The sequence below is a fragment of the Gossypium raimondii genome, chromosome 13 (genome assembly GCF_025698545.1).
Source record: "Gossypium raimondii isolate GPD5lz chromosome 13, ASM2569854v1, whole genome shotgun sequence".
In the NCBI taxonomy this organism is placed as follows: Eukaryota; Viridiplantae; Streptophyta; class Magnoliopsida; order Malvales; family Malvaceae; genus Gossypium; species Gossypium raimondii.
In genome coordinates, this window is record NC_068577.1 from 32,476,298 (window position 1) to 32,501,304 (window position 25,007).

At 34.1% G+C, this 25,007-nt stretch overlaps 1 protein-coding gene across 4 annotated transcripts; it reads left to right on the forward strand.

Annotated features, from left to right (window-relative positions):
- Positions 1 to 14,692: 14,692 nt before the first annotated feature.
- LOC105783098 (uncharacterized) lies at positions 14,693 to 23,464 on the forward strand. Of its 4 annotated transcripts, none has more exons than XM_012608302.2 (19): positions 14,693 to 14,861; positions 15,279 to 15,423; positions 16,221 to 16,379; positions 16,779 to 16,844; positions 16,936 to 17,025; positions 17,207 to 17,512; positions 17,735 to 17,832; positions 18,314 to 18,349; positions 18,452 to 18,572; positions 19,486 to 19,722; positions 20,061 to 20,156; positions 20,251 to 20,316; positions 20,483 to 20,521; positions 20,621 to 20,755; positions 20,860 to 21,221; positions 21,653 to 21,746; positions 22,198 to 22,380; positions 22,578 to 22,698; positions 22,973 to 23,464. In XM_012608302.2, the coding sequence occupies exons 2-18, from the start codon at positions 15,325 to 15,327 to the stop codon at positions 22,674 to 22,676; spliced, it is 2,286 nt and encodes a 761-aa protein (XP_012463756.1). In that variant the 5' UTR covers positions 14,693 to 14,861; positions 15,279 to 15,324; the 3' UTR covers positions 22,677 to 22,698; positions 22,973 to 23,464. The 4 variants fall into 4 exon arrangements, with proteins under 4 accessions (XP_012463756.1, XP_012463752.1, XP_012463753.1 ...); XM_012608298.2 differs by having other exon boundaries at positions 22,976 to 23,464; XM_012608299.2 differs by having other exon boundaries at positions 14,699 to 14,861; positions 15,201 to 15,423; positions 22,976 to 23,464.
- Positions 23,465 to 25,007: the final 1,543 nt, after the last annotated feature.

Genomic DNA, 25,007 nt, shown 5'->3' on the forward strand with positions numbered 1-25,007 from the left:
ATTTGTGATCCCGAAACCACTGCTCCAATTTTACTTAAAACGGGCTGTTATAAAGATAAATTTTATGAACATAATACATTTGAGTTCATACTTTCCATAGTCATGAATATGCACACATTGATCATTGGAAATTCATACCTTTCCATAGGTTCTTAATATAGCCGATTGGAACACATACCTTTCTTTCCATTTACATGCCCGTTGAACCACTTAGAATAATATCGGATACATTGGAAGCTCACACAAGGTGTGCTAAACATATGGTCGAAACCATTCATTTTCCTTTTCCTTTACATCATTGCTCACTCAAGTCGTAAATGGGTCTGCACAAAATGTAGCTACAAGATGCCACTTGCACAAGCTGACGAGTATCCGCACCAAATGCCGGAACTCAGCCATCAGTAGGACATTCAAGACCAACACCTGAAACATGGTAACCCTAATGACATGTCATTTGTTTCTTATATATTCCTAAGGTTCAAATGGGGCTCGATAGTCATCGTCACGTCGTTGGATTTTCGTTATAACATGATACGATAAATAACATAATAACATATAAATCAAATAACATTAAAACGTTATTTAAACATACGAACTTACCTCGAATACAAAGACGTCAAGATAGGATCACTAATCTAAGACTTTATCTTTTCCTCGATCTAGATCCGTACGAGGCTTAACTTGATCAAAATAAGAAAATTAAATCTATTTAATATACATACTACTCAATTTAATCCAAAATTCATACTTTTGAAAAATTATAGTTTTGCCCTTATTACTTTAACTTCTTTATAATTTAGTCCTTAGGCTCGTAAATTGAAATTTATGGAATTTCATCCACATATCATGCTAGCCGATTTACCTAGGGACTCATATCAACCTATACAAAACATCATTTCATGAATTTATCATGGCATTTTATTAATTTTACAAATAAGTCCCTAAATGATAATTTCATCAAAATCACTTTACAAATGTTGTTTATTTAACAACAAGGACTCATAATCTTTCAATAAATTTCAAGAACCACACAAATATGTTTATGGAAAAACCCTAAACCTTTAATAGTTTTGCAAATTAGTCCTTGGGCTAGCTAGATTAAGCTAGAACGATCTCGAAAACATAAAAATCATTAAAAACAGGGCTTAAATACATACCATACAAGAAGAAATCAATACCGAAGCTTAGAACCCTAAAAATGGTTATCCTTTCCTTCAATTTTTGGTGAAGAAGAAACATAGAAAAGATGAAACCAATTTGTTTTATTTAATTTAAGATTAATATGCTAATTACTAAATTAACCTTTCTTTTAACATTTAAAAATCACTACACTAGTGTCTATATTTGTCCATTCATAAGAATAATGGTTCAATTACCATTTAAATCCCTTAACAATTAATTTCATAGCTAATAGATACCTTTAACTACTAGCACTCCACTTTTGCACCTTTTTCAATTTAGTCTTTTTCACGAAATTAAGCATGCAAACATTAAAATTTCTTAACAAAATTTTTATACGACACTACTAACATATCGTAGAGTTTAAAATAATAATGAAATAAATATTTTAATCTTAGATTTGTGGTCTCGAAACCACTATTCTATTTTTACTAAAAACAGGTTATTACAACTCTCCCTCTAAAGGGATTTTCATCCCCAAACATCTTAACAGAAAAGTGGTTCAGGTGTTGCAATTTCATAGCTTCTTCCGGTTCCTAGGTGGCCTCTTATATACCTTGACGTTGCCAAAAAAATTTTACTAAAGCTATGTTTTTGTTTCTTAATTCTTTAACCTTTCGAGCTAGAATTCTAATCGGTTCTTGATTGTACGTCATATCAGGCTGAATCTCAACATCAACTAGTGAAATCAAGTGTGAAGGGTTTGATCGATATTTTCAGAACATCGACATGTGAAAAACATTATGGGCCTTTTCTAATACTGACGGCAAAGCTAATTTGTAAGCTACTAGTCTGATTCTTTTAGTGATCTCATACGACCCGAGAAATTGCAGACTTATCTTTCCTTTACAACCTAATCGAAGAACTTTCTTCTAGGGCGATAATTTCAAGAAATTTTGTCACCAACTTGAAATTTAGTGTCTTTTCTTTTCAAATCCGCATAAGTTTTCTGTCGATCTGAAGCTGCTTTCAAACTGTCTTGAATCACTTTAATATTTTCTTCGGTTTCATGTATCAAATTAACGTGAAGCTTTTTCTCACTGAGCTCTGTCCAATACAATAAGGTTCAATATTTCCAACCATATAAAGCTTCGTACGATGCCATCTTTATGCTCGACTGGTAACTATTGTTGTATGTACATTCAACCAACGATAGAAATCTCTCCCAATTACTTTCGAATTCTAAAACACAACATCGAAGCATATCCTTAAGTATTTGAATCACTGCTCAGATTGACCGTCTGTCTGAGGGTGAAACGCGATACTAAAATGCAAACGACTACCTAGAGCCTCATGTAACTTGCCCTAGAATCGAGATGTAAACTGTGGATCCCTATTAGAAATAATAGAAACTGGCACCCTGTGCAATCTGAAAATCTCAGCAGCATATAACTCTACTAATCTCTCGACTGAATAATTTGTACGCACTAGAATGAAATGTGCAAAGTTTATCAAACGATCAACAATGACTTAAACTGCATCTTTCTTTCTCAGAGACAAATGCAATCCCAATACAAAATCCATCGTGATGCATCCCCATTTCCACTCTGGAATCATTACTGGCTATAACAAACTAGAAGGTACCTAATGCTTGACTTTAACTTGCTGACATAATAAACATCTCGATACGAATTCAAAAATCTCTCATTTCATACCTGGCCACCAGTACATTTGTTTCAAATCACCGTACACTTTATTGCTACCAGGATGAATAAACAAGCTACTATTATGAGCTTCTCGTAAAATCTTTTGAATAAGATCATAATTTCTCAAAGTGCAAATTCTACCTTTAAGATACAAACTATCATCAGATCCAACCTGAAAGTCTGAATTAAGAGTTGTCTCAATCCATTTCCATTTAGCTAACAACACATCATCTCATTTTTTAGCATCGCAAATCTGTTGTAAAAACATCGATCTAGCTTTCAACTCAGCTAAAATTGAACCGTCATCAATCAACGTCAATCACGTTTTCAACGCTTGCAAAGCAAATAAAGATTTTCTACTCAAAACATCAACAACAACATTAGTTTTCTTAGATGATAATCAATGATCAAATCATAGTCTTTCAATAACTTGAGCCATCTGCGCTGTCTCAAATTCAAATCTTTCTGTGGCATCAAGTATTTCAGACTTGAATGATCTGTGAAGACATGACAGTTTTCTCCGTACAAATGGTGTTTTCAAATCTTTAAAGCAAATACAATCGCTACAAGCTTTACATCGTGTGTCGGAAAATTCTTTTCGTGCGGTTTCAACTATCTAGAAGCATATGTTATCATTTTTCCCTCTTGTATCAATACATAGCCTAAACCATTTAACGATGCATCACTATAGATCACAATTTCTTTATCCGACTCTGGCTGAACTAACACCGGTGCCTTGGTTAACAATGCTTTTAATTGATTAAAGCTTTGTTGACATTTCTCAGACCATTCGAACTTAACATCTTTCTATAATAGTCTCGTCAATGGTATAGCAATCATCAAGAATCCCTTGACAAATCCCAAAAAACTTCTACGACAACTAAAATTTTGCTCGGATCAACTCTAATACCCTTGGCTGATACAATATGTCCAAGAAATCTGAATTCTCGAAGCTAGAATTCACATTTTCTAAACTTAGCGAATAATTGCTTTTCGTGCAAAGTTTGGAAAATAATTCTCAAATGCTCGGCATGCTCTGTTTCATCCTGCGAATAAATCAAAATATCATCAATGAATACTAAGACGAATCTATTTAAATACGGCTTGAAAATTTTGTTCATCAAATCCATAAATATTGTAGGTGCATTAGTCAAACCAAACGGCATCTCAAGAAATTCATAATGTCCGTACCTGGTTCTGAACATGGTTTTCAGTACTTCTGAGTCTTTAACTCACAACTGATAATAACCAGAACGAAGATCAATATTTGAAAACACTGTTGCACCTTTCAACTGATCAAACAGATCGTCAATACGCGACAATGGATACTTGTTCTTGATCGTGACTTTGTTGAGCTGTCGATAGTTAATACATAATGGCATGGATCTATCTTTTTTCTTAACAAATAGAAAGGTGCACCCTAAGGAGAAAAACTAGGTTAAGCAAAACCCCTATCTGTCAACTCTTGCAGCCGTGCTTTCAACTCTTTCAACTCTATAGGTGACATTCTATAAGGAGCTATTGATATCAGAGATGTTCTTGGTAGTAACTCAATAGAAAACTCAACCTCTCGAATCGGGGGTAATCCAAGTAACTCCTCTAGAAACACATCTTGATACTCACATAGCACTGGAACTGATTCTAGCTTTAACTCAGAAACTCTAGAATCAAATATGTAGGCAAGATACGCGTCACAGCCTTTTCTAACATATTAATGTGCTAAAATAGCCAGAATAACATTAGACATACTATCCAGTCTATCTGATTCAATCTAAAGCTTTTCACCATTCTGATATTTTAAACAATAAGCTTTCATCTACAGTTCATAATGGCATCATGCAGAGTCAACCAATCCATACCCAAAATCACGTCAAACTCATCAAAGGGTAGTAGCATTAAATCAACCGGAAAGTTACAACCTCGAATCATCAAAGGACAGTTTTTACAAACTTTATCAACTAACACATACTGACCTAGGGGTTCATTACTTTAATCACAAACTTAGTAGACTCGAAAGGTAATTTCTTACTTGACACTAGATTCGTGCATACATATGAATGTGTTAACCCCAGGTCAATCAAAGCAGTAACACTAGTATCAAATATACAGAATGTACCAGTAATAACATCTGGCATAGAAGCTTCCTCTCTAGCACGAATCGCATAAGCTCTAGCTAGTGTTTGTGCCTCGGATCTCACAGTAGAGTCCTTTGTCCCACTATGGCTATTTTTCTTATTTCCTGTGTTCCATGGTGATATACCTCTCGCAACTGTATTGCTCGGTCGAACAGTCTGAGCCTTTTCTTTGTTGGACTTCTCTAGGTAATCTCAGATAAAATGTTTGTATGAACCACATCTAAAACATGCTTCATCTTTCATCTTGCACTCACCAAAGTGTCGATGCACACATTGTTGACATTCAGGCTTGTTACTCTTAACACTGCCTACGCTCGCTACAAATGTAGCATGAGGTTTTAAACTTGCATACTGTTTACCTCGGTCTTTACCAAAATAACCCACTGAAGCTAACGAACGGTTATGATATTCTTTTGACTTCTTTGACGGCAATTGATAAGATTTTCCCATTGATCTCTTACCGGAATCACGAGCCTCAAAATTAGCTTTTCTTTTAGCCTTACTCAATTCTTCAGCTTTGTATGCTCAGTCAATTAGAACAAAAAATTCTTTCAATTCTAGAAACCTGACTAACAACTTTATGTCTTCGTTCAGCCCATCTTCAAGCTGTTTACACATGGCAATATTGGTCGGTATACATTCTCGGGCATACTTGCTCAATCGAACAAATTCCCTCTTGTACTCTGATACTGCCATCCAACCATGTTTAAGCTTGAGAAAATTTTTGTGTTTCTTGTTAAGGAACCTCTGGCTCACATATTTTTTTACAGAACTCAGTTTAAAAGAATTCCCCGTCAACTCGCTCTCTCGGCACAACTAAAACCAATGTATTCCACCACTGATAGGCTGAGTCTTTTAGTAAGGAAACAACACATTTCATGCATTTAGCCAGTGTACAAGATGATTCGTCAAATACCCTGATTGTATTTTCTAGCCAGAACTCAACTCTTTACGGATCATCTTTAGACGTAACTCTAAACTCTTCAGCCCCATATTTACGAATTTTATCGACTAGAGGCTTGCCAACTTGCATTTGTTCCAAACCTTGAGGAACTACAAAAACAGGTTAGGGAACAAGTAGGGTGGAGGACGTTGAGCCATCGAGTTCGTTCGTACGAACTCGGTAAACCACTCATTCATCATTTGAAAGAAAGTTTCCTTAGCCTATCCTCCCTAGCCCTTAGATACAGGCCCACTGCCACTTGATTCTGACCCGTGAACGGAGGCTTGTGTGTTACTTTAAACCTCATCGAACTCAGCCCGGTTGGATGAAATTTTCTATACGAAAAAGTAGTTCAAAATGAGTCAAGAGTTATCACACTATCACAGGTTATATAATGGCATGTATTTCTAGACTCATACACACTACGTTCAGTTTGAGAACCAACTAAACCGTAGCTCTGATACCGCTAAATATAACACTCCTAACCCGTATTCGTGGCTAAAATAGGGTTACAAAGCATTATAGAAAAAAATAACTTAAAAATATTCATTTCCAAACATTTCATTAATCATAGCATAATCTATTCATACACAAGAAAATTTTCGAGGCCTTGGAAACACTTTAGAAAGGATTTGGGACTAAATCGGGAACATCTGAAACATTGAGGAAAAAGTTAGAAAATTCAAGCTGTAGGGCTCACACGGCCGTGTGACTCACAAGATTGAGACACACACCTATGTGATGGGCCGTGTAATTGCCTGACTAGTAACCTTTAAAACCTACAGGGGACACACGGTCGTATCGAATGGCCGTGTGTCACACACGGCTGAGACACACGCCGGTGTCTTAGGCCATGTAGAGAAGAAATTGGTCAAAATCAAGTCATTTCTTTCACTCATTCAAGCATGAACCTACAAGCAACTTGCACATATAACCAAGACCTTAAAACATGCCCAAATTATGCATAATAAGACAAATTAAATAAGCCATTTAACTATCCAACCAATATGCCATATAGGCACCTCAAGCACAAAAATCAAATATACCTAATCATAAGCATAATTGTACATATTCATACCAATGCATATAACTCATAACCATCTCAAAGCATAACCAACTTGACCACATTATAAACACACCATCACATACCAAATTGGTCAATCCAACATGCATCAACTTAGCCATAATAACACCAACCATCAAGGCATCAAAGTGCTAAAAGCACACCAATCACAAAACCATATATAAATGGAAAACATAACAACTAGATCCTTAAACACAAGTCCACCTATACATGCCATTATTAACTTGAACAAAACACCAAAAACTACCGATATAATCGCTGGATAGCATGATAGGTCTCCGACAATCTTTCAAATTGGTCGAGCTTCCGATAATCTAAAAGAACATAGGAAAGAGAACAATGTAAGCATATCATGCTTAGAAAGTTCGTAAATCATGAACAAAGCTTACCATTTCAATGCTAAACCTTATAAACTAAACATGAATCAATCCAACATAAGCTTGGCACAAGCCTAAGCATCATCAATAACACAAGTTAGTGCTTTAACACATAACTCAACAAAATCATCATATGATAAGATAAATTTCATGAACATAATACATTTGAGTTCATACTTTCTATAGTCATGAATATGCATACATTGATCATTGACAATTCATACCTTTCCAAAGGTTCATAATATAGTTGATTGGAACACTTACCATTCCTTCCCTTTACATGCCCATTGAACCACTTAAAATAATATCGGATACGCAGAAAGCTCACATAAGGTGTGCTAAACATATGGTTGAAATCATTCATTTTTCTTTTCCTTTACATCATTGCTCACTAGAGCCATAGATGGGTCTACTCACATAAGTTGATGGTCGAAATGTAGCTAAACGATGCTATTCACACAAGTTAACAAGTATCCGTAACAAATGCCGAAACTTAGCCATCAGTAGGACATTCAGGACCAACACCAAAACATGGTAACCCTAATGACATCTCATTTGTATCCTATATATTCCTAAGGTTCAATCGGGGCTCGATAGTCGTCGTAACATCATTGAATTTCTGTTATAACATGATATGATAAATAACATAATAGCATATCTATAAAATAACATTAAAACATTATTTAAACATACGAACTTACCTCGAATACAAAGACATCAAGATAGGATCACTTATCCGAGACTTTATCTTTTCCTCGGTTTAGATCCGTTCGAGGCTTAACTTGATCTAAATAAAAAAATTCAATCTATTTAATATACATACTATTCAATTTAATCTAAAATTCACACTTTTGCAAAATTATGTTTTGCCCCTATTACTTTAACTTCTTTATAATTTAGTCCTTAAGCTCGTAAATTGAAATTTATGCAATTTCATCCATATATCATGCTAGCCGATTTACCTAGGGACTTATATCAACCTATAAAAATCGTCATTTCATGAATTTAGCATGGCATTTTATTACTTTAACAAATAATTCCCTAAAAGATAATTTCATCAAAAATCACTTTACAAATGATGTTTATTTAACAACAAGAACTCATAATCTTTCAATAAATTTCAAGAATCACATAAATATGTTCATTGAAAAACCCTAAACCTTTAATATTTTTTCAAATTAGTCTCTCGGCTAGCTAGATTAAGCTAGAACGATCCTGAAAACATAAAAATCATTAAAAACGGGGCTTGAATACATACCATGCAAGAAGAAATCAATACCGAAGCTTAGAACCCTAAAAATGGTTATCCTTTTTTACATTTTTTGGTGAAGAAGAAACAAAGAAAAGATGAAACCAATTTGTTTTATTTAATTTAAGATTAATATGCTAATTACTAAATTAACCTTTATTTTAACCTTTAAAAATCACTACACTAGTGTCCATATTTGTCCACTCATAAGAATAATGGTTCAATTACCATTTAAATCCCTTAAAAAATTAATTTCATAGCTAATAAATACCTTTAACTACTAGCACTGCACTTTTGCACCTTTTTCAATTTAGTCATTTTCACAAAATTAAACATGCAAACATTAAAATTTCTTAACGAAATTTTTATATGACACTACTAACATACCGTAGACATTAAAATAATAATGAAATAAATATTTTCAATTCAAATTTGTGGTCCCAAAACCACTGTTCCTTTTTCACTAAAAATGGGTTGTTACATAGTGTGTTGGTTAATTGCCTTGAAAGTCTGCTTTAAGGCATGAGTTCGATTCCCTTTTTTTGAATTTTTGTAATTATTTTGGGTTTATGTTAAGCTTGAGCTTTTGGGTTTATCTTATATTTCTCGTTGGGTTGTGACAAGGATGAGCTTATTGGTTTAATGGTTAAGCTTCTGTACACTCCTTGGTCTTGGGTTCAAATCTTGGTTTAAGCAAGTGAAATGTTTTTGTTGGTTGTTATTTGTTAGTAGTTCAGTTCTTTTTTAATTAAAAAATTTTGGTGGTTGGATTATTATAGGATATTTTATTTTATTTTCTTAACTTTTCAAATTAAAAAAATCCCTAAAATCACTCTATTATTCTTGCACATCCAACAACCTCTTTTCTGTTGTCCATCTCTCTTTTTCTTGTTTACTTCTCTTTATTTGAAGTTTTCTTTTTCGTTTTCTCTTTTCTGTTGTACTTGCTTGTTGCCATTCTATTTTTCCCATGTGTTCATGCACAATGTTGTTATTTGATTGTAATTTTGAGCGTGGAGTCAGTTTCGTCAAGTGATTTCTGTTCTTTTACTTTGAAATTGTTTCTTGAACAAGATAGGAGTTGTGTTTATGCATAATATTCGTCTTTAGTTGTGATGAACATTCTTATGTTTTTTTATTAGATGAAGGGGGTGAGAATCAAATTCCTCCAACAAAGTATTTCTCATCTTTGGTGCTATTTTGGGTAGTAAGTATACGAATTTCATTTTAGGGACTAAATTTTTGACAAAAGAATGTTAATTTGGATGGGTTTTTGACAAGTAGTTGGTTCAATTTGATGATTGAATGTAGTTATTGTGAGTCCCCAGCTATGTGGTTGATCGATTTCGCTATTAAGTATGTGATCTAACCAGAAAAAGTCGTCAAAAATCCAAAAAAATCATAGAACAAGGTTGTTTTTCAAAACCGCCCAGCATCATACGATCGTGTATGATTTTGTAATCCGTGTTGGTAGGCCATATGGACCACATGAGCTAGCTTTTGGGGCTGTGTGGTCATTTTTGGCCAATTTTAGGGCCCGGTTAGAGACTGTTTGAAAGGCTTGAATGTTGGGTCTGTGGGCATTATATAGGTTCGAAAAAGCATAAGTTTTAGTACGTAAATATACATGGGTAAGATTTAGAGGTATGTTAAGTAGGTTATATTTTGTTTAAACCATATGCTATGATATATTCAGTATGAAAATATGTGTGTATGCATGCCATACGATTTATGATATACGTATGTATGATATTATGAATATGATCATGCTTGTGTTTTGGGGTAGGTTATGGAATGATGGAGGAAGTGCTATATGACACTTTCTAAAGCAATTATGGCGGCTAGACTACAAATTTCTGTCTAGCAGTTCAGTTGCATATTTATGAGTGGCATACTGCCACTTACTAGTGTGATTGGATGGGCTTTTGTAGTTCTAATTGGTGTGATTGGTTGGATAGAGATTGTGTGAAGCAGATGGGGGTACGATATGATGAAATACGATATGATATGTTATAAGATATGCTTCGATATGAAATTTGATATGATATGATATGATATGTAATAAATTATGCCCCGTTATGATATCTGATATGCCACGATACTTTCTATTATATATACTAAATTTTGTGAGTCAACTTACACACTGGGTGTAAAGCTCACTCGTTTGCTTGTTTCATTTCAGGTGATCCTTAGACTTAGGATTGGATGACAACATTGGAGCTCAGTTTTCACGTTTTGATTTAGTATGTTTAGGGCTTATGTTTTTATTGACTTTTTTAGACTTTTGGGACATTTTAATTTGTTTGGGACTTTAAAATTTATTTTCAGTTTTTGTTTATGCAAAAGTTTTAATTATTAAATCGGTAATTAAATCAAGGCAACAAATAGTAAATTAGGGATAGATAAGATCAAGTTGCTAAAAAGGGTTTCGCTACTAAATTTTTATCAAAATTCACTAGAATGTTTTTGTCTCGTAAATGATTTAAGTAAATTTGGATTCGTTTTTAGTAAAAGCTATTAAACACATTTTTACCTCAAACTACTCATGAGTTTTCAGTAAATTAGCTCGTTCGCAAATAGTTGTATAAAATTGGATTTTCTTAAGGTTGGAAGTGGGTTCTCATTAAAACTTAAGCTTTAGCATTTTCACGAATGATGTAACCTCTACAATCCAACCGTAACGTTCAGGCCGAGTTTGGGGTGTTATAGTGGTATTTACTTCATATGATCCAACTCATTTTTACTTAGTACATTATCCTCAAATACACCATCACTTAATTACTTGCATAATCTGGAAGAAATTCATCTTATTTTACTGCCTTTGATCTATTACGGACGACTTGAAAATAGAAGATTTTGTAATCGGCTATACGAAGCCTTGCACATAAATATTTCCCACAGGTGAGACTTCACAGATGTAATATTAGAATGTAGTTAAACGTTTGAACTTTTGGCGAATTATTCCTGTGAACTCTATACTAAATAGTTGTCTGTACGACCTTATGTATAGCTACTTCCTTGAAAGAAAATATTTGCGTATTCATACTCACTGACTTATGAAAAAAACCCTCAAATGATTCTCATATTAACATTTGCCATAGATAAATATAGATGATTCAAATAAGGTAGATCTTGGCAGATAGTTCCAGTTGTGGACTGCTGTTAATAGCTTGTTCTTACAGACTTGGGTACGAATTACGATCCACATGGATTCTTGTTTCAGACCCAAGTCTACGAATTCATGATTTACGAAAAATGTCGGCAGATTCATAAGGAAAACCTCCATTTTGAATTAATAACAACTCATCTCAATCAAACCAAAAAATTTAGCGGATCGCCAACAGATATCTCATTTATAGTGGTTTACATTTAGAAATAGATAACATATGACCGGATACTTAAGAGTGAATTCCTAATTTCAGAATCATACACAAAAGATAGTCTTGACGGACTGTCATATCTTGCATAACTTTCATATGCCATGGACATGGACTTACTTACACATATATGGCTCAACGCCTTAGACTCCGTAGAGTCTCATACATACATAGAACCCACTTTGGGTTATCGTATTTATTTGTGCATATATCTCTATACAATCCATCTGAACTTTCACAAAGCTAAAAACCATGCATATACATTCTCTGTACTATCCACCCGAACCTCTGCAAAGCCAGATAACATGTGACTCGGAATGCACAACATGACATTTCTTCATTTTCCATCCTCCAAAACAACCCTCCACAACTCCGCAAAATTCAAACACATGCATTTTATACGTAAGCATTCTACCAACACTACTGTTCAAGCATAACACATATTACACCAAATATTTCATACATTTTCATATCAATACAACAGACTTCATGATACATCAATATTCACTTACAAAGTAATTCATTGATTACACATCATTCAACCATAGAATGACACATCGTTTGCTCAACGCTCATTTAATATAACTAGCAAACATCATGCCAAACGTCTCATTTATACCTCAAAGACTTACAACAAGCCATATACTTTCATATCTACACACAACATTCATCTTGATATATCATCATCCAACCATAAAATTCATCATCTTAAGACAAAAGTTACAGACCTATCAATAATACCAAAATGTAAACATCTATTTAAGGCTTGGGTTCTTGAACTCACCTATAAGTTGATGCCAAAACCTTCTTCTTAGCTTTTTCCTTTGCAACCTGAACCTCTAGCTTTCAAAACATAACAACTATTTTAGAATCTTCAACGAAGATATTTCATCATCATAAAAACCAAATTTTGTTTGCATGCAAATGCCATTAAAATGATTATCTAAAATTTTCGCCTATACAAAACATAATCAATGGATAGCTAAAACCATTAACTTTCTTTCATTAACTCTGAGACATATAAAGGTTCAGAAACTTACCAGCTTGATAAATTATCCATTACTTATGCATAACTTTCGCTTCCTCTACGTAGACCACTCTTTGTCTTTCTTTCCTTCAACCAGTCCAATGAAGAAGTTGAAGAAAGAATAGAAAACGAAGGAACCGCCCCAAAGAATAACAATCCAACTCACGCAATTCCTTCACCGGTCCCAAACTTAATAACCAAGTGTACACGTCCATAATCATCATGTCTCCCACTAAAAATATTTCTAGTTTAAATTCAACGGAACCAAGGTTAAAATCCAACTCTTTCGCAACTAGTCCATCAATTTCTCTTATATCCACTAGAGCCCGCTCAATTTGTAAACTTTTCAAATTGATCCCAAAATTGCCATTCCAACTTTAACTTAATGTTTCGGGGTATGATAGTATATTTCCATAGGCTTCTCTTGAGTTGATTCAAACCTTCAATGGTTACACTTACAGTTCTTTATTTTTCCAGTTTTCAAACATATTGAATATTTTTTTTTATTTTCCACATGAATCAGTTTAGCATCATCAAGTTTAAGAAGTTATGTTAAAATTGAAGGTCTTAAGCAATCCTATAGTACAAAAGATGCATATGAAAGGATAGTGATATGAACCGTGGATAGCTAAAACACAACATGGCACGAAAAAAATAATACGAACACAATATGAATACACAAACTGTTAATTAACTGATTGCGGGAGAAAAAGTTATTTTTATGTAAGATCCATATTCACATTAATAAAACATTGTCCAAAACATCTCTAAAAATAGAAAAATTGTATATTACAAAACATAAATATACAATGTCTACTACATAAATTGAAACATACGAATTTTCTGTAACGCTTAACGAGAAACGACAGGAACAATGATATGATCGAGTTCTATTTGAAGTCTAAGAGCCTTTCGATCTCTCAAAAAAAACTGAATAAGAATAGAAAGACTAAAGACGAGTTCTGCCATGCTTTGCCTAACTAAAGGATTCTTTTGAGTGTAGTGCAAGCCATTGCCAATATTGCCAAGCTCAGAGCAGTAGCACTATCAATGGGATAAAAGCTCTACAAATTTGAATCCATCCATTTTCTCAGTTTTTTTCCCTTTTCTCTTTGATTTCCAAAACTTTGTCTTATCTACTTCTACAACATGAGAATCTCACCATTTTGTATAAGGAAGGTGTGGGTTTAAGGAAGAAGATGAGAAAAAGTAGAGAAAGAGAATGGAAAGAAGAAAAAAAGAATGGAAAAAGAAAAAAAGAATATGGCAAGGAAAAATAATAAAATAATAAATGGGTCTAACGTAGAATAATGAATTTAATGGTGGGATGATTGATTTGGTTAATTTAATTAACGCCACCGACTAAATTAATAAAAAAATTGGAATTATCAAAATAGAAACAATTTAATTTTAATGTGAGTAATGAGATAGTTTACTTAAATAAAAATACATTTTATTAAATTTTATCCTTCAAATAGTCTAAAACCAATATTTAATTATAAATTTATTTAAAAAATTAAGATTAGTGAAAATTTTAAAGTTGAACTACAAAAGGTAAATTTTATGTAAGAACAAAATTATCCATTATCACAAAATAAAATGACAACTATCAATACATATATCCATATAAAGATATGTAATGACAAATATCAAATATTGAAATTTACCCTTTTAACCCAAAAATTCCCGACCCACTCTAATCTGTCATCACCACCACTCTGTCCAAACAAAGCCTCTGTCTTTTCTCTTCTATTTGATCCCTCTCCTCCTCCTCCTCCTCCTCCTCCCCCAAGCGCTCTGTCTCTTGCCTTCAAGTTTCTCACATACCAGCAAATTAAACTAAGGTAATTTTCGAAACCCTAAACTCAACTTGATTATCGATTTTCTACTTGAGTCATCGGATTTTGAATTATCTGCTCTGTGTCTCTGCATCACTCTGCTATATTTGGTTTTCTGTTTTCGATCCTACTGCGTGTTACCTTCTCTCTGCTTACTTTGTTGAGAAGGGACAAAATTTCTTTTAAGGCTATCGGTTTCAGCGGAAACAGCGTACCGTTCTCGCTGCTATTTTCCGTTACGCTGCTATTTGCGGCCGCGATCCGTGAAACTGCTACTGCACTACTATTTGGAGCCCTCTTCTTTTTCTTTTTTTTTTTGCTTTTTAAATTGATTTTTGGTTGCAGAAATTAAGTTATTCCAACTTAACGTACAGTGTTGACATATTCAAGTGTTCAAAGGCATTGAAATATCCGTTGGTGTAGGTGTAGTTTTTAATTTCATTTGACTGATTACCTCGGGGTCGCCGCAATGCACCGAGTGGGCAGTGCGGGGAACAATGCCAATTCTAACCGCCCACGTAAAGAAAAGAGGCTGAGATATGTATTGAGTGACACTGATGATACAAAGGTGAAGTTTTTTCGTTATAATTATTTATTTCTGTACTTTCGTTAGTTATCCCATTGTCCTTTATCTTTGAAGTGAATAAGTTTTCTTCCTTCATTATGTATCCGGCAGTCCTTAGGAAATTGCATATTTGAGGTTCCATTAGGATTCTAATTTATTTATCTGCGTTTTCAGGGTAAGGCAACATTTTGCATCATTGGTGTTTCTCCTTTGTTGGTTTTATATTCCTTTTCTTAATTTCTATGTTATGGTATCGTAGCTAATCTAGAAGGTCATGCTTGTTTTTATATGTATAGTTATATTGGGGCACACAAATTTATAATGATCCATAGAAAAACCATATGAGTCTTCGTGTGATTTTTTTATCCTTGTGTAGATTTAAAATACCATGCCATATGTGTTCTCCTAAAGGTTGAGTAAGAAATGCTTATTATATATTTGTTATGTTGATAAAATTGGCATATTTTAAATCTATTTGCAGTTGGAACTCGTGAACTTCCTTCTAGGTAATATTATACGACTGTCTTAATTGGATACTTTTTATCCTTAAGATTTACGTATGCTAAATTAAAGTGAAAATAATAGCCTTTGTTCTCAATTACTAACTTTTGACAGTGTCCATTGTATCCTTAATTTAAGAACATGCTAACAATCAAATTGGATTATTCTGCTAATCCTTTGTTTTATATTCTAAAAAGCAAGTAATTAGCTTGAGGATTGTAGTTGAACCTTTTATCTGTTTCTTTTGGGTATAGGCACTAGGCACTGATGTTTCTTCATTTTGGCATGTTGTTTTGCAGCATTGTGCCGGCATAAATTGTTTGGCTGTCCTAAAGTCATCTTTCTCTGATGGGTGCAACTATCTCTTCACTGGAAGCCGAGATGGCACACTTAAGAGATGGGCGCTGGATGACGATGCTGCTACTTGCTCTGCTACATTTGAGTCACATGTTGATTGGGTACCCTTTTTTATTTTTGATTTTGCCAATGACAATTTGCTTTTGGCTATGAGCATGATCTTCATTCCTTACCAATAGTCTTTTGATTGCTAATATGTGGTTGGGAGAGTGTGACAATTTAATTTATTTTCTGTTTTTGGTCTACTAGATGCCATATATTGATGTATTACCAAATATAAATAGTTGCCTAGTAACCGACCAGCTTTCCAAAAGGAAAAGGTAGAGCAAGTATTTCGCTTTGCACTTTAATTACATTAACAGTCAGTTTAAATTTCAAAAAGCTCTTTGATATCCTTTTTCTTTAGTTTGTGGGATTTGCCATCCATTTAATATATGCATAATATACCTCTGTAATGTGTAAGTTATGATTCAGAATTAAGCTATTTCCTTGTTATGCAGGTAAATGATACTGTAATTGCTGGTGATAATACACTTGTTTCATGTTCATCAGACACCACATTGAAGGTTTGTTGTTAATTAATCCATTATCTTTGGCTGTTCCCTTTTTGACTAATTTCGTCAAGTATTGACATTCTTTTTCCTTGGGATATACCAGACATGGAATTGCTTGTCTGATGGAACTTGTACCAGCACTCTCCGTCAACACTCTGACTATGTAACTTGTCTTGCTGCAGCTGAAAAAAATGTAATTTCTATGTCAAAGTTTCTCTGGATATTATTAGCTGAATGGATGAAAGGTTCCTGCTAATGCAATATTGCTATTTAAGTTTCATGTTTAATTTGGCAGCATAAATTGTGCTTCAAAGTATGATAATTATCATCATAGAGGTCACTTTCTGATTTGTTTTTAGTGCCATACATTTTAGACCAATGTGGTTGCCTCTGGGGGTCTTGGTGGGGAGGTTTTTGTATGGGATATTGAAGCTGCAGTTACTCCTCTCTCAAAGTCCAGTGATGTATTGGAAGATAATTGTTCCAACGGTATCAATGGTTCTGGAAATTCATTATCAATATCAAGTTTGCGGACAATTAGCTCGAGTAACAGCATTGCTGCTCAGACAGCTCAGTGTCATGGGTATGTCCCCATATCTGCCAAAGGCCATAAAGAGTCCGTCTATGCGTTGGCAATTAATGATAGTGGAAGCCTTCTTGTCTCTGGTGGAACTGAGAAGGTAGCTTTTACTTCTACCCAATTAAAATGGTCTGATAATATCATGTTCCTCTTCCCTTATGACATCTTGCAAAGGATGGTCATATCTTTACCTCATCCTCTTTCTTTCTCTCTTTTTTTTTTTTAATGAAAAAAAAAAATCTTTTGGTCATTTGTTATCATTTGGCCTTTTGATTTAAAAATTTTGGTGACACTCTTAGTATCCTGCTTCACTTTCATATAGGTTGTGCGAGTTTGGGACCCAAGAACTGGATCGAAGACTATGAAGCTAAGAGGGCATACAGATAACATTAGGGCTCTACTTATGGATTCTACTGGCAGGTTGGTGCAATGAATTCAGCTCCAGTCGCTTTTTGAGTTACAAATAGAATTAACTTGACATTAGTTGGAAGCTTACAATAGCTTTAGCATGTGTCATATGACGCGTATTTGTCATCTGATTATTTTCTATTGTGACTGCCAAACTCTTCTATTGCGGTGGTGTAAACTCATCTGATTGTAAAATTTTAGTATATTAATAATGGTCCTATGATGGTAAAGATTTTTATAACGAATGGGTGGTTGAACAGTGGAGACTAAACCTTGTTATGGCTTTATATAGATGCACATGTGCACATTTTATAACTGCTTTCAAGTGAAATTGGGATGAATACTTCTTTTAATGTATCAGGGTCTTTGTTTTCATCTTATAGGTTCTTCCCTTGATTGACTGCTAATGAATTATGTTATTTGATTTTATTCTCTTCTGTGCTTTATTTATTTTATTAGTTAAGTGTTTGACAGACATTTTGTTATCTTTCAGATATTGTTTATCGGGGTCGTCTGATTCTATGATCAGGTACACAATTTGTTTATTGTTTCGCTGTTGAACCTCATGCTGTTTTCAACCATAAATAATTTAAGACCATGCCTTTCAAGCAGTTGTAATTTTAACTTGTAGGCTATGGGACCTTGGTCAGCAACGCTGTGTGCATTCATATGCTGTGCATACGGATTCTGTTTGGGCACTTGCAAGCACCCCAACCTTTAGTCATGTTTATAGTGGTGGTAGAGATCTTTCTGTAAGTGTATATTCATGCCATACCATTTTAATGGACAAGTTTATCATTTTTTGCCAATGTTTTGATGTAGAATTTGACAAGATAGTTATGCCGATGTAGGACAATTGGCTGATTAGTATTTCAGGCTTGGTTGAGATTAAAAGATGGGAAATTATGAGAAGAATTAGGGGTCTATAGATATAGATTAGATGTAGGCAAAACCCTGTGCTGTGCTGATACTGTTATAGGTTGAATGGTAAATTAAGGGCTAAGGGTTTAATTTGAAAATTAATTTTTATGAGTAAGGTTATGGACTGAAAACAATCTTAGAAATTGCAGAGCAAGAAAGGAGAATAAGTGATCTAGGTGCTTTGCTCATAGAGTTGCATTTCCTTAAACATTGCACTGGGGCAAAAGCTTGTCACTACAGTTGCCAAAGTTCTTGTAAATTTTTTGTCTAGTAAACCATGCTCATTAATGGAGATTTAGTAATATTTATTCATACAAACACATGGGATCCAGGGTAGGAAACTTCCAAAACTGACTTAATGCAGTTACAACTCTTATACAATGAATAAAAACTTAATAGCATAAGAAAACCAAATATGGATTCACTGCGTCAAATTCTTCAATTTCCTCTAAATTTTTTTTGAAACCACTCAAATATGTTTGACATTTTAAAATGAAGTGAACAGAAAATGAAATAAAATGTTGCAACTTTAACTCAATGAAACTTAATGTTAAAGACTTTAAAATGCCTGTTCTAGCTTAAGTTTCTGAATTGGTCTGGTAATGAATAAAGGCCATAATTTTAAATAATAAAGGCCATAATTTTGAATATTCTTAGCATAATCTTTACACTTTCTGACATCCTTGTCTGTTACTCGTAAATATTTAGCTTTAATTCTGAACTTGTGCTTTGTACATACATCAGTTATATTTGACAGACTTGACAACTAGAGAGAGTCTTTTGCTTTGCACAAAGGAGCATCCGATTTTGCAGCTGGCATTGCATGATGATAGTATATGGGTTGCAACGACAGATTCTTCGGTTCATAGATGGCCTGCTGAAGGAAAAAATCCTCAGAAGGTCTTTCAAAGAGGTGGTTCATTCTTGGCTGGAAACCTGTCCTTCTCCAGAGCACGAGTTTCCTTGGAAGGGTCTACCCCAGTAAGTATAGTGTGTGTGTATTCATGTTTGTATATGTTTTGGCTTACAACAGCACATCACCTTGTTTATCATGAAAATTTCTCATAAATCTTTTTTTTTCTCACTTTCATTAATTTGTGTCAAGTATTACTAAATATGTTGAAGTATTAATGTTCCTGTTTCATTTGTTTCTTGCTCACCCAACCCCAAGAAAAAGAATAAATATTAGATTGTCCTTTTGTTGATCATGATATGCTTTGTTATGTATATCCCTTTGATGCTTGGCTATGATTTGTTTTAAATTTTATCTTCTATCCTTCTCCCTTCATTTCTGTGCGGACGTTGTCAATTATTTACAGGCTCCTGTTTATAAAGAACCAATCTTCACCATTCCCGGAACTCCTGCAATAGTTCAGCATGAGATTTTAAATAACAGAAGGCATGTATTGACTAAGGTAAATGCGGTGATACTTCTATGGATTTTGGTTCCTACGATTTTATTTTGGGAGATCTATTTTTGCATAAATGATATTAATGTGTCTTTAACAGGATACTGCTGGTTCAGTAAAGCTCTGGGAGATAACCAAGGGTGTTGTGATTGAAGACTATGGACAGGTACACTAGATTCTTTTGCTATTTTCTTTCTTTTCTTTCCCCTCAAGGAAAAGTGCTTGCACTTTTCTTTTCACTTACAGGTTTGGTACACGTAGAGACACTCTTGCATATGCAAGGTTATGTTTTAGTTGTATGTATTTATTCATTTCTTTAATTTAATGTCCAGGTTTCGTTTGATGAGAAAAAGGAGCAGTTGTTTGAGATGGTGCGATAACTATTTATTTGATCGTAGTAGTTGAATATACTGCATCTTTTTTTTTTCTTTATGGATTTTAATTTTAATTTTTGTTTAAAACCATTCTAGGTAAGCATTCCTGCATGGTTCACTGTGGATACCCGACTTGGGAGCTTGTCTGTTCACTTGGACACCCCTCAATGCTTTTCTGCAGAGATGTACTCTGCAGATCTGAACATAACTGGCAAGCCTGAGGATGATAAGGTATTAGATTTTTCCATTAATCGTGGCAATCTTCAGACACGGATATCTCTGAAAATAATAGCTGTGATTAGTACATGCATCTGGTGTTGACTTGTCTTTGCCAGGTCAATCTAGCTCGTGAAACCCTTAAAGGCCTATTGGCTTATTGGATGACTAAAAGAAGGCAAAGACTTGGCTCCCAGGCTTCAGTTAATGGAGATGTTTTATCAGGAAAAGATATTACTACAAAAAGTCTTACGCATTCAAAAATTGAGGTGGATGTTAATGCTGAAAATGATTCCATGGTATATCCTTCTTTTGAGTTTTCTACAGTTTCCCCTCCCTCAATTATCACTGAGGGTTCCCAAGGAGGTCCTTGGAGAAAGAAAATTACTGAATTGGATGGAACCGAGGATGAGAAGGATTTCCCTGGTTGGGTTTTGGACTGTGTTTTGAGTAACAAGCTTCCACCTCGCGAGAACACCAAGTAACTTCTGTGACCTCATTAAACTTTCCTCTGCTTCTGGCAGAATATTTTTTTTCCTTTACTCAATTAAATCTTAAGGTTTTCGAGGAACACCGCATACATTGAACTGCTTATTGGTTGACCTGCTTGTTGATATGCTTGCTATGACTTAAAGAAGAAGTATCATTAAGTCCAGTCATTTGCTATGTTTCTTTCTCTGCATCTTTAGTCTTTAATCCTTATTTTTTATGTTTTTTCTTGTGGATATCTGTTATCCCCCCGCCCCCCCCCCAACAAAAAAAAAAAAAAAAGAAAACAGCAGTTCTTTGACATCATTGTACTTTATTCAGAACCATTGATACTTATTTATTTTACTTCTTGGGTACTGAGCAGGATGTACTTTCATCCTTTCTCCCTCACTCTCTTGATAGTTTTACTTTTCATTTTTGCAGGTGTAGCTTCTACCTTCATCCTTGTGAAGGTTCAGCTGTTCAGATCCTCACACAAGGGAAGTTAAGTGCACCTCGCATCTTGAGAATACATAAGGTATGCATGTTTAGTTTTCTTAGTACATGCGTCTGCACGAATATGTTTGTAGAAAATAGCAAATGTGGTTAGTATAGAAACTTAGATCACTTGGTCTAATACAGTAGAATCTCTTTCATATTTTGGAACTTGAATGGCATAATGGCCAAAAGAGTAATGTTAGATTACTGAAAATGTTAGTTTAAGGTGCATATACATTGATAGGACCTTTAACTTGGTCGTAGCCAAAACAAGATAGAAATGAATTATAATAAAACTATCATCTGAATTAGCTTTGTTGAGTGCTTAGTTACATGTATGTTAGAGGAGATGGCTCTGGTTTGTTAGATTCTTTCTTCTCTGGTTTTATAATATTAATGCCAAACAGCTGGTTCTAGGTTGTATTTTTGTATCATTATTTTATGGATTCTTAGATATTATAATGTATATTCATTATGTTTTGGTTATGTAGGTTGCTAATTACGTTGTAGAAAAGCTTGACAAACCATCTGATAATGCTAATACGGATGGGACATTTTCGCCTGGACTTGGAGGACGATTGCAGCATTTAGCAGTTGGGGATGGATCTTTTCGGTCTGGATTGAAGCCTTTGCAAAAGCCTCGACCTTCAGTCGAGATTTTATGCAATAATCAGGCAAGCCAATTGCATGTTTGATGTTATAATGCCATTGGCTAACAACCTAAGATCTCATTTTCTGGCACCAGTATTAGATCTTCCTATGTTTGTGATTGAATTCAACATAGTAAACTAAAATTTGACTAACTTGTTTGGTTCTATTCAATTGTATTATTCTGGTCACTTATTTGATTTGCTATTATTATGTGTTCTAGGTATTATCTCCAGACATGAGCTTAGCTACTGTCCGGGCTTATGTATGGAAGAAACCTGAGGACTTGGTACTTAATTATAGAGTGATACAAGGCAGATGATCTTATTGACTTCTGGGAGCAGGTGAGTGGCAGCTTATTATGTTGTATTTCTTGGATTTGTTTCATGGTTTCTGAAAGCCAAAAAAAAAAAGTGGTTATTTGTTTAGAGGAAGCATGCCGGTAATTTTTTCTTTCCCCATAATTTTGTCAATTTAACATTTAGTGTCTGTTTCTTTTTGGTCTGTGATGAAACGTCGTATACTTTCTGTTTGAGCATGTCTACCCATTGGATAATCTTAGCAAGCAATCAGCTAAGATAGTGTTTGAATTATATCCTCTCTTTATCTATTGGGCAGCAGGTTGGTCTCAGTATATTGGGATGAAAATCTAATACTTTGGTAAAGTGTTGGGACTTATTATGTTCATCTGAGATAGCCTTCGTGGTCTGAAAGTGTTGGTGGGATCCTTCGATATTTTGAAAGACGACAGGTTTCAATCTGGGGGCGTTCTCCAGACTTTTTCCAGGGGATCATGATTAATGTTTTCATAGTTAGGCAGATGCTATGATGAATTTTTGGTCTTGACATGCATGCATGCATGCTTTCACCATAGAGCAGAAAAAAAAAAGTTCTAGGGTTGCAATGCAATCAACTGAAGAGTTTGTTATTCCGGGTGGACAACGAAAACCGGGTACTTTCTGGGACAAAAACATTAAGGCTTAATGATTTCGGAAGCTGTGTAGATTTGTTTTATGGGGGATGATAATCTAGTCATTGAAACTGTTATTGTGAAGTTGAATTTTTCTTCATTTATTATTCTTCGAAATAAGACAATCAATTTGCATTGAATACGTATATTTCTTGAAAATTTCTCTCAATGCTTATTTCTTTTTTGTGCATGATTCGGTAGATTTCATACCGTGTTAGGTTAGTTACACTATGGGGAGAGGGTTTCATGTAGCCGACATATGCCTTTGCTAAAGTAATGCTAATTGTTTTTTTTTTATTCTTTTATTTATGTATTTGTAATCAAATTATAAAGACAAAATTTTGTTTATGTTGGTGCTTTAATTTCGTAGGTGTAAAGTAAAAAGTTGAATCCTTTTTTCCCATCAATGTTGTATGAAAAGACATGGACCGATGAGTTTGTCTCTACTTTCCATTTGTTGCAATACTGTTTACTTCGTTATTTATATTATGTATATTCGGGTTTGGGTATGAGTATAAGATCTTTTTAATATGAGTTTGAATTATTATTTATTTGATAAGAATATTTCTATTTAAATTTAATTATACAATATATAAAATATTTTTACTTTATATTAGTTTAAAGTATTTGATTGATTTACTTAAATTTAAAAAAAAAATAAAAAAAGTAATATATATGATGCGAATGGCATTTTTGTCTTTTAATACACTAGCAAAAATTTGTATATTATCCCAATTTATGGTTGAAATAAATAGTTTATAAATATATTTTTCAGAATTCAAGGGTTTTCTCTTTAAAAAATACACTAGGAACAAATATCTTGATAGCCTAGGGATAAGTAGAGCTTACAAAGTTAACATATGCATATTTTGCAAAATTCGTAAGTAGTTGAGCCAGTGGATGAGTATATCCAATCATCAGCTGGTGGCATAATCTCTGAATATTGTCTAGCATTGACACGTAAGTAAAATAATATCTTGGTACTAAAATCTTTTTTCTTAGTGCTAGTTTTCTTACATTTATCTTGCTACTAAATTTATTTATATTTCAATATGATTTCATTGGACTGTTAACTGTTTTGTGCACATCACATTGAAGTGGTTTTTTTTCCCAGAAGACTGTACATTATATTCTGCACAGTGAAAGACCTACTCTTATCAAGATCCTATTAGAATTGCATATTTCAGGCTGCTAATGCCAGTCATTATCCAAAAGAATATGATTCTTTAAGCAGTTTTCTCAATGACAAAAAATCGGGAATCTCAATTCTCAAAGTGCTCATTGTTCGATTCTACCTTCTTCTGATTCGTATTATTTTTCTTCAAATATTTATATTCGAAAATGGAATTTAAGGGAAAATGACCAAAAAAAGCTATTTTTTTTCAAAAATCACCGAAATGGGCCAATTATTTAATTATTTATCGGAATGGTTCATTTTTCGCGAAATAGCGTCCACGTCAGCGCGATATCAGGGTACGCGCCAGGAAATCGCGTCCATGTCAACGCGATTTGCTTACGTGGACACAAATCGCGCCCTCTAGGACGCGATTTGCTGACGTGGATGAACAGTTTCTCATTTTTAGCTTGGAAAACTTTGAAAGGCCATAACTTTTCGCTCGGTTGTCCGATTGAGACGATTTTTTTTTATTTCGAATAACTTTTCGAGATCTACGTGCTGACAAA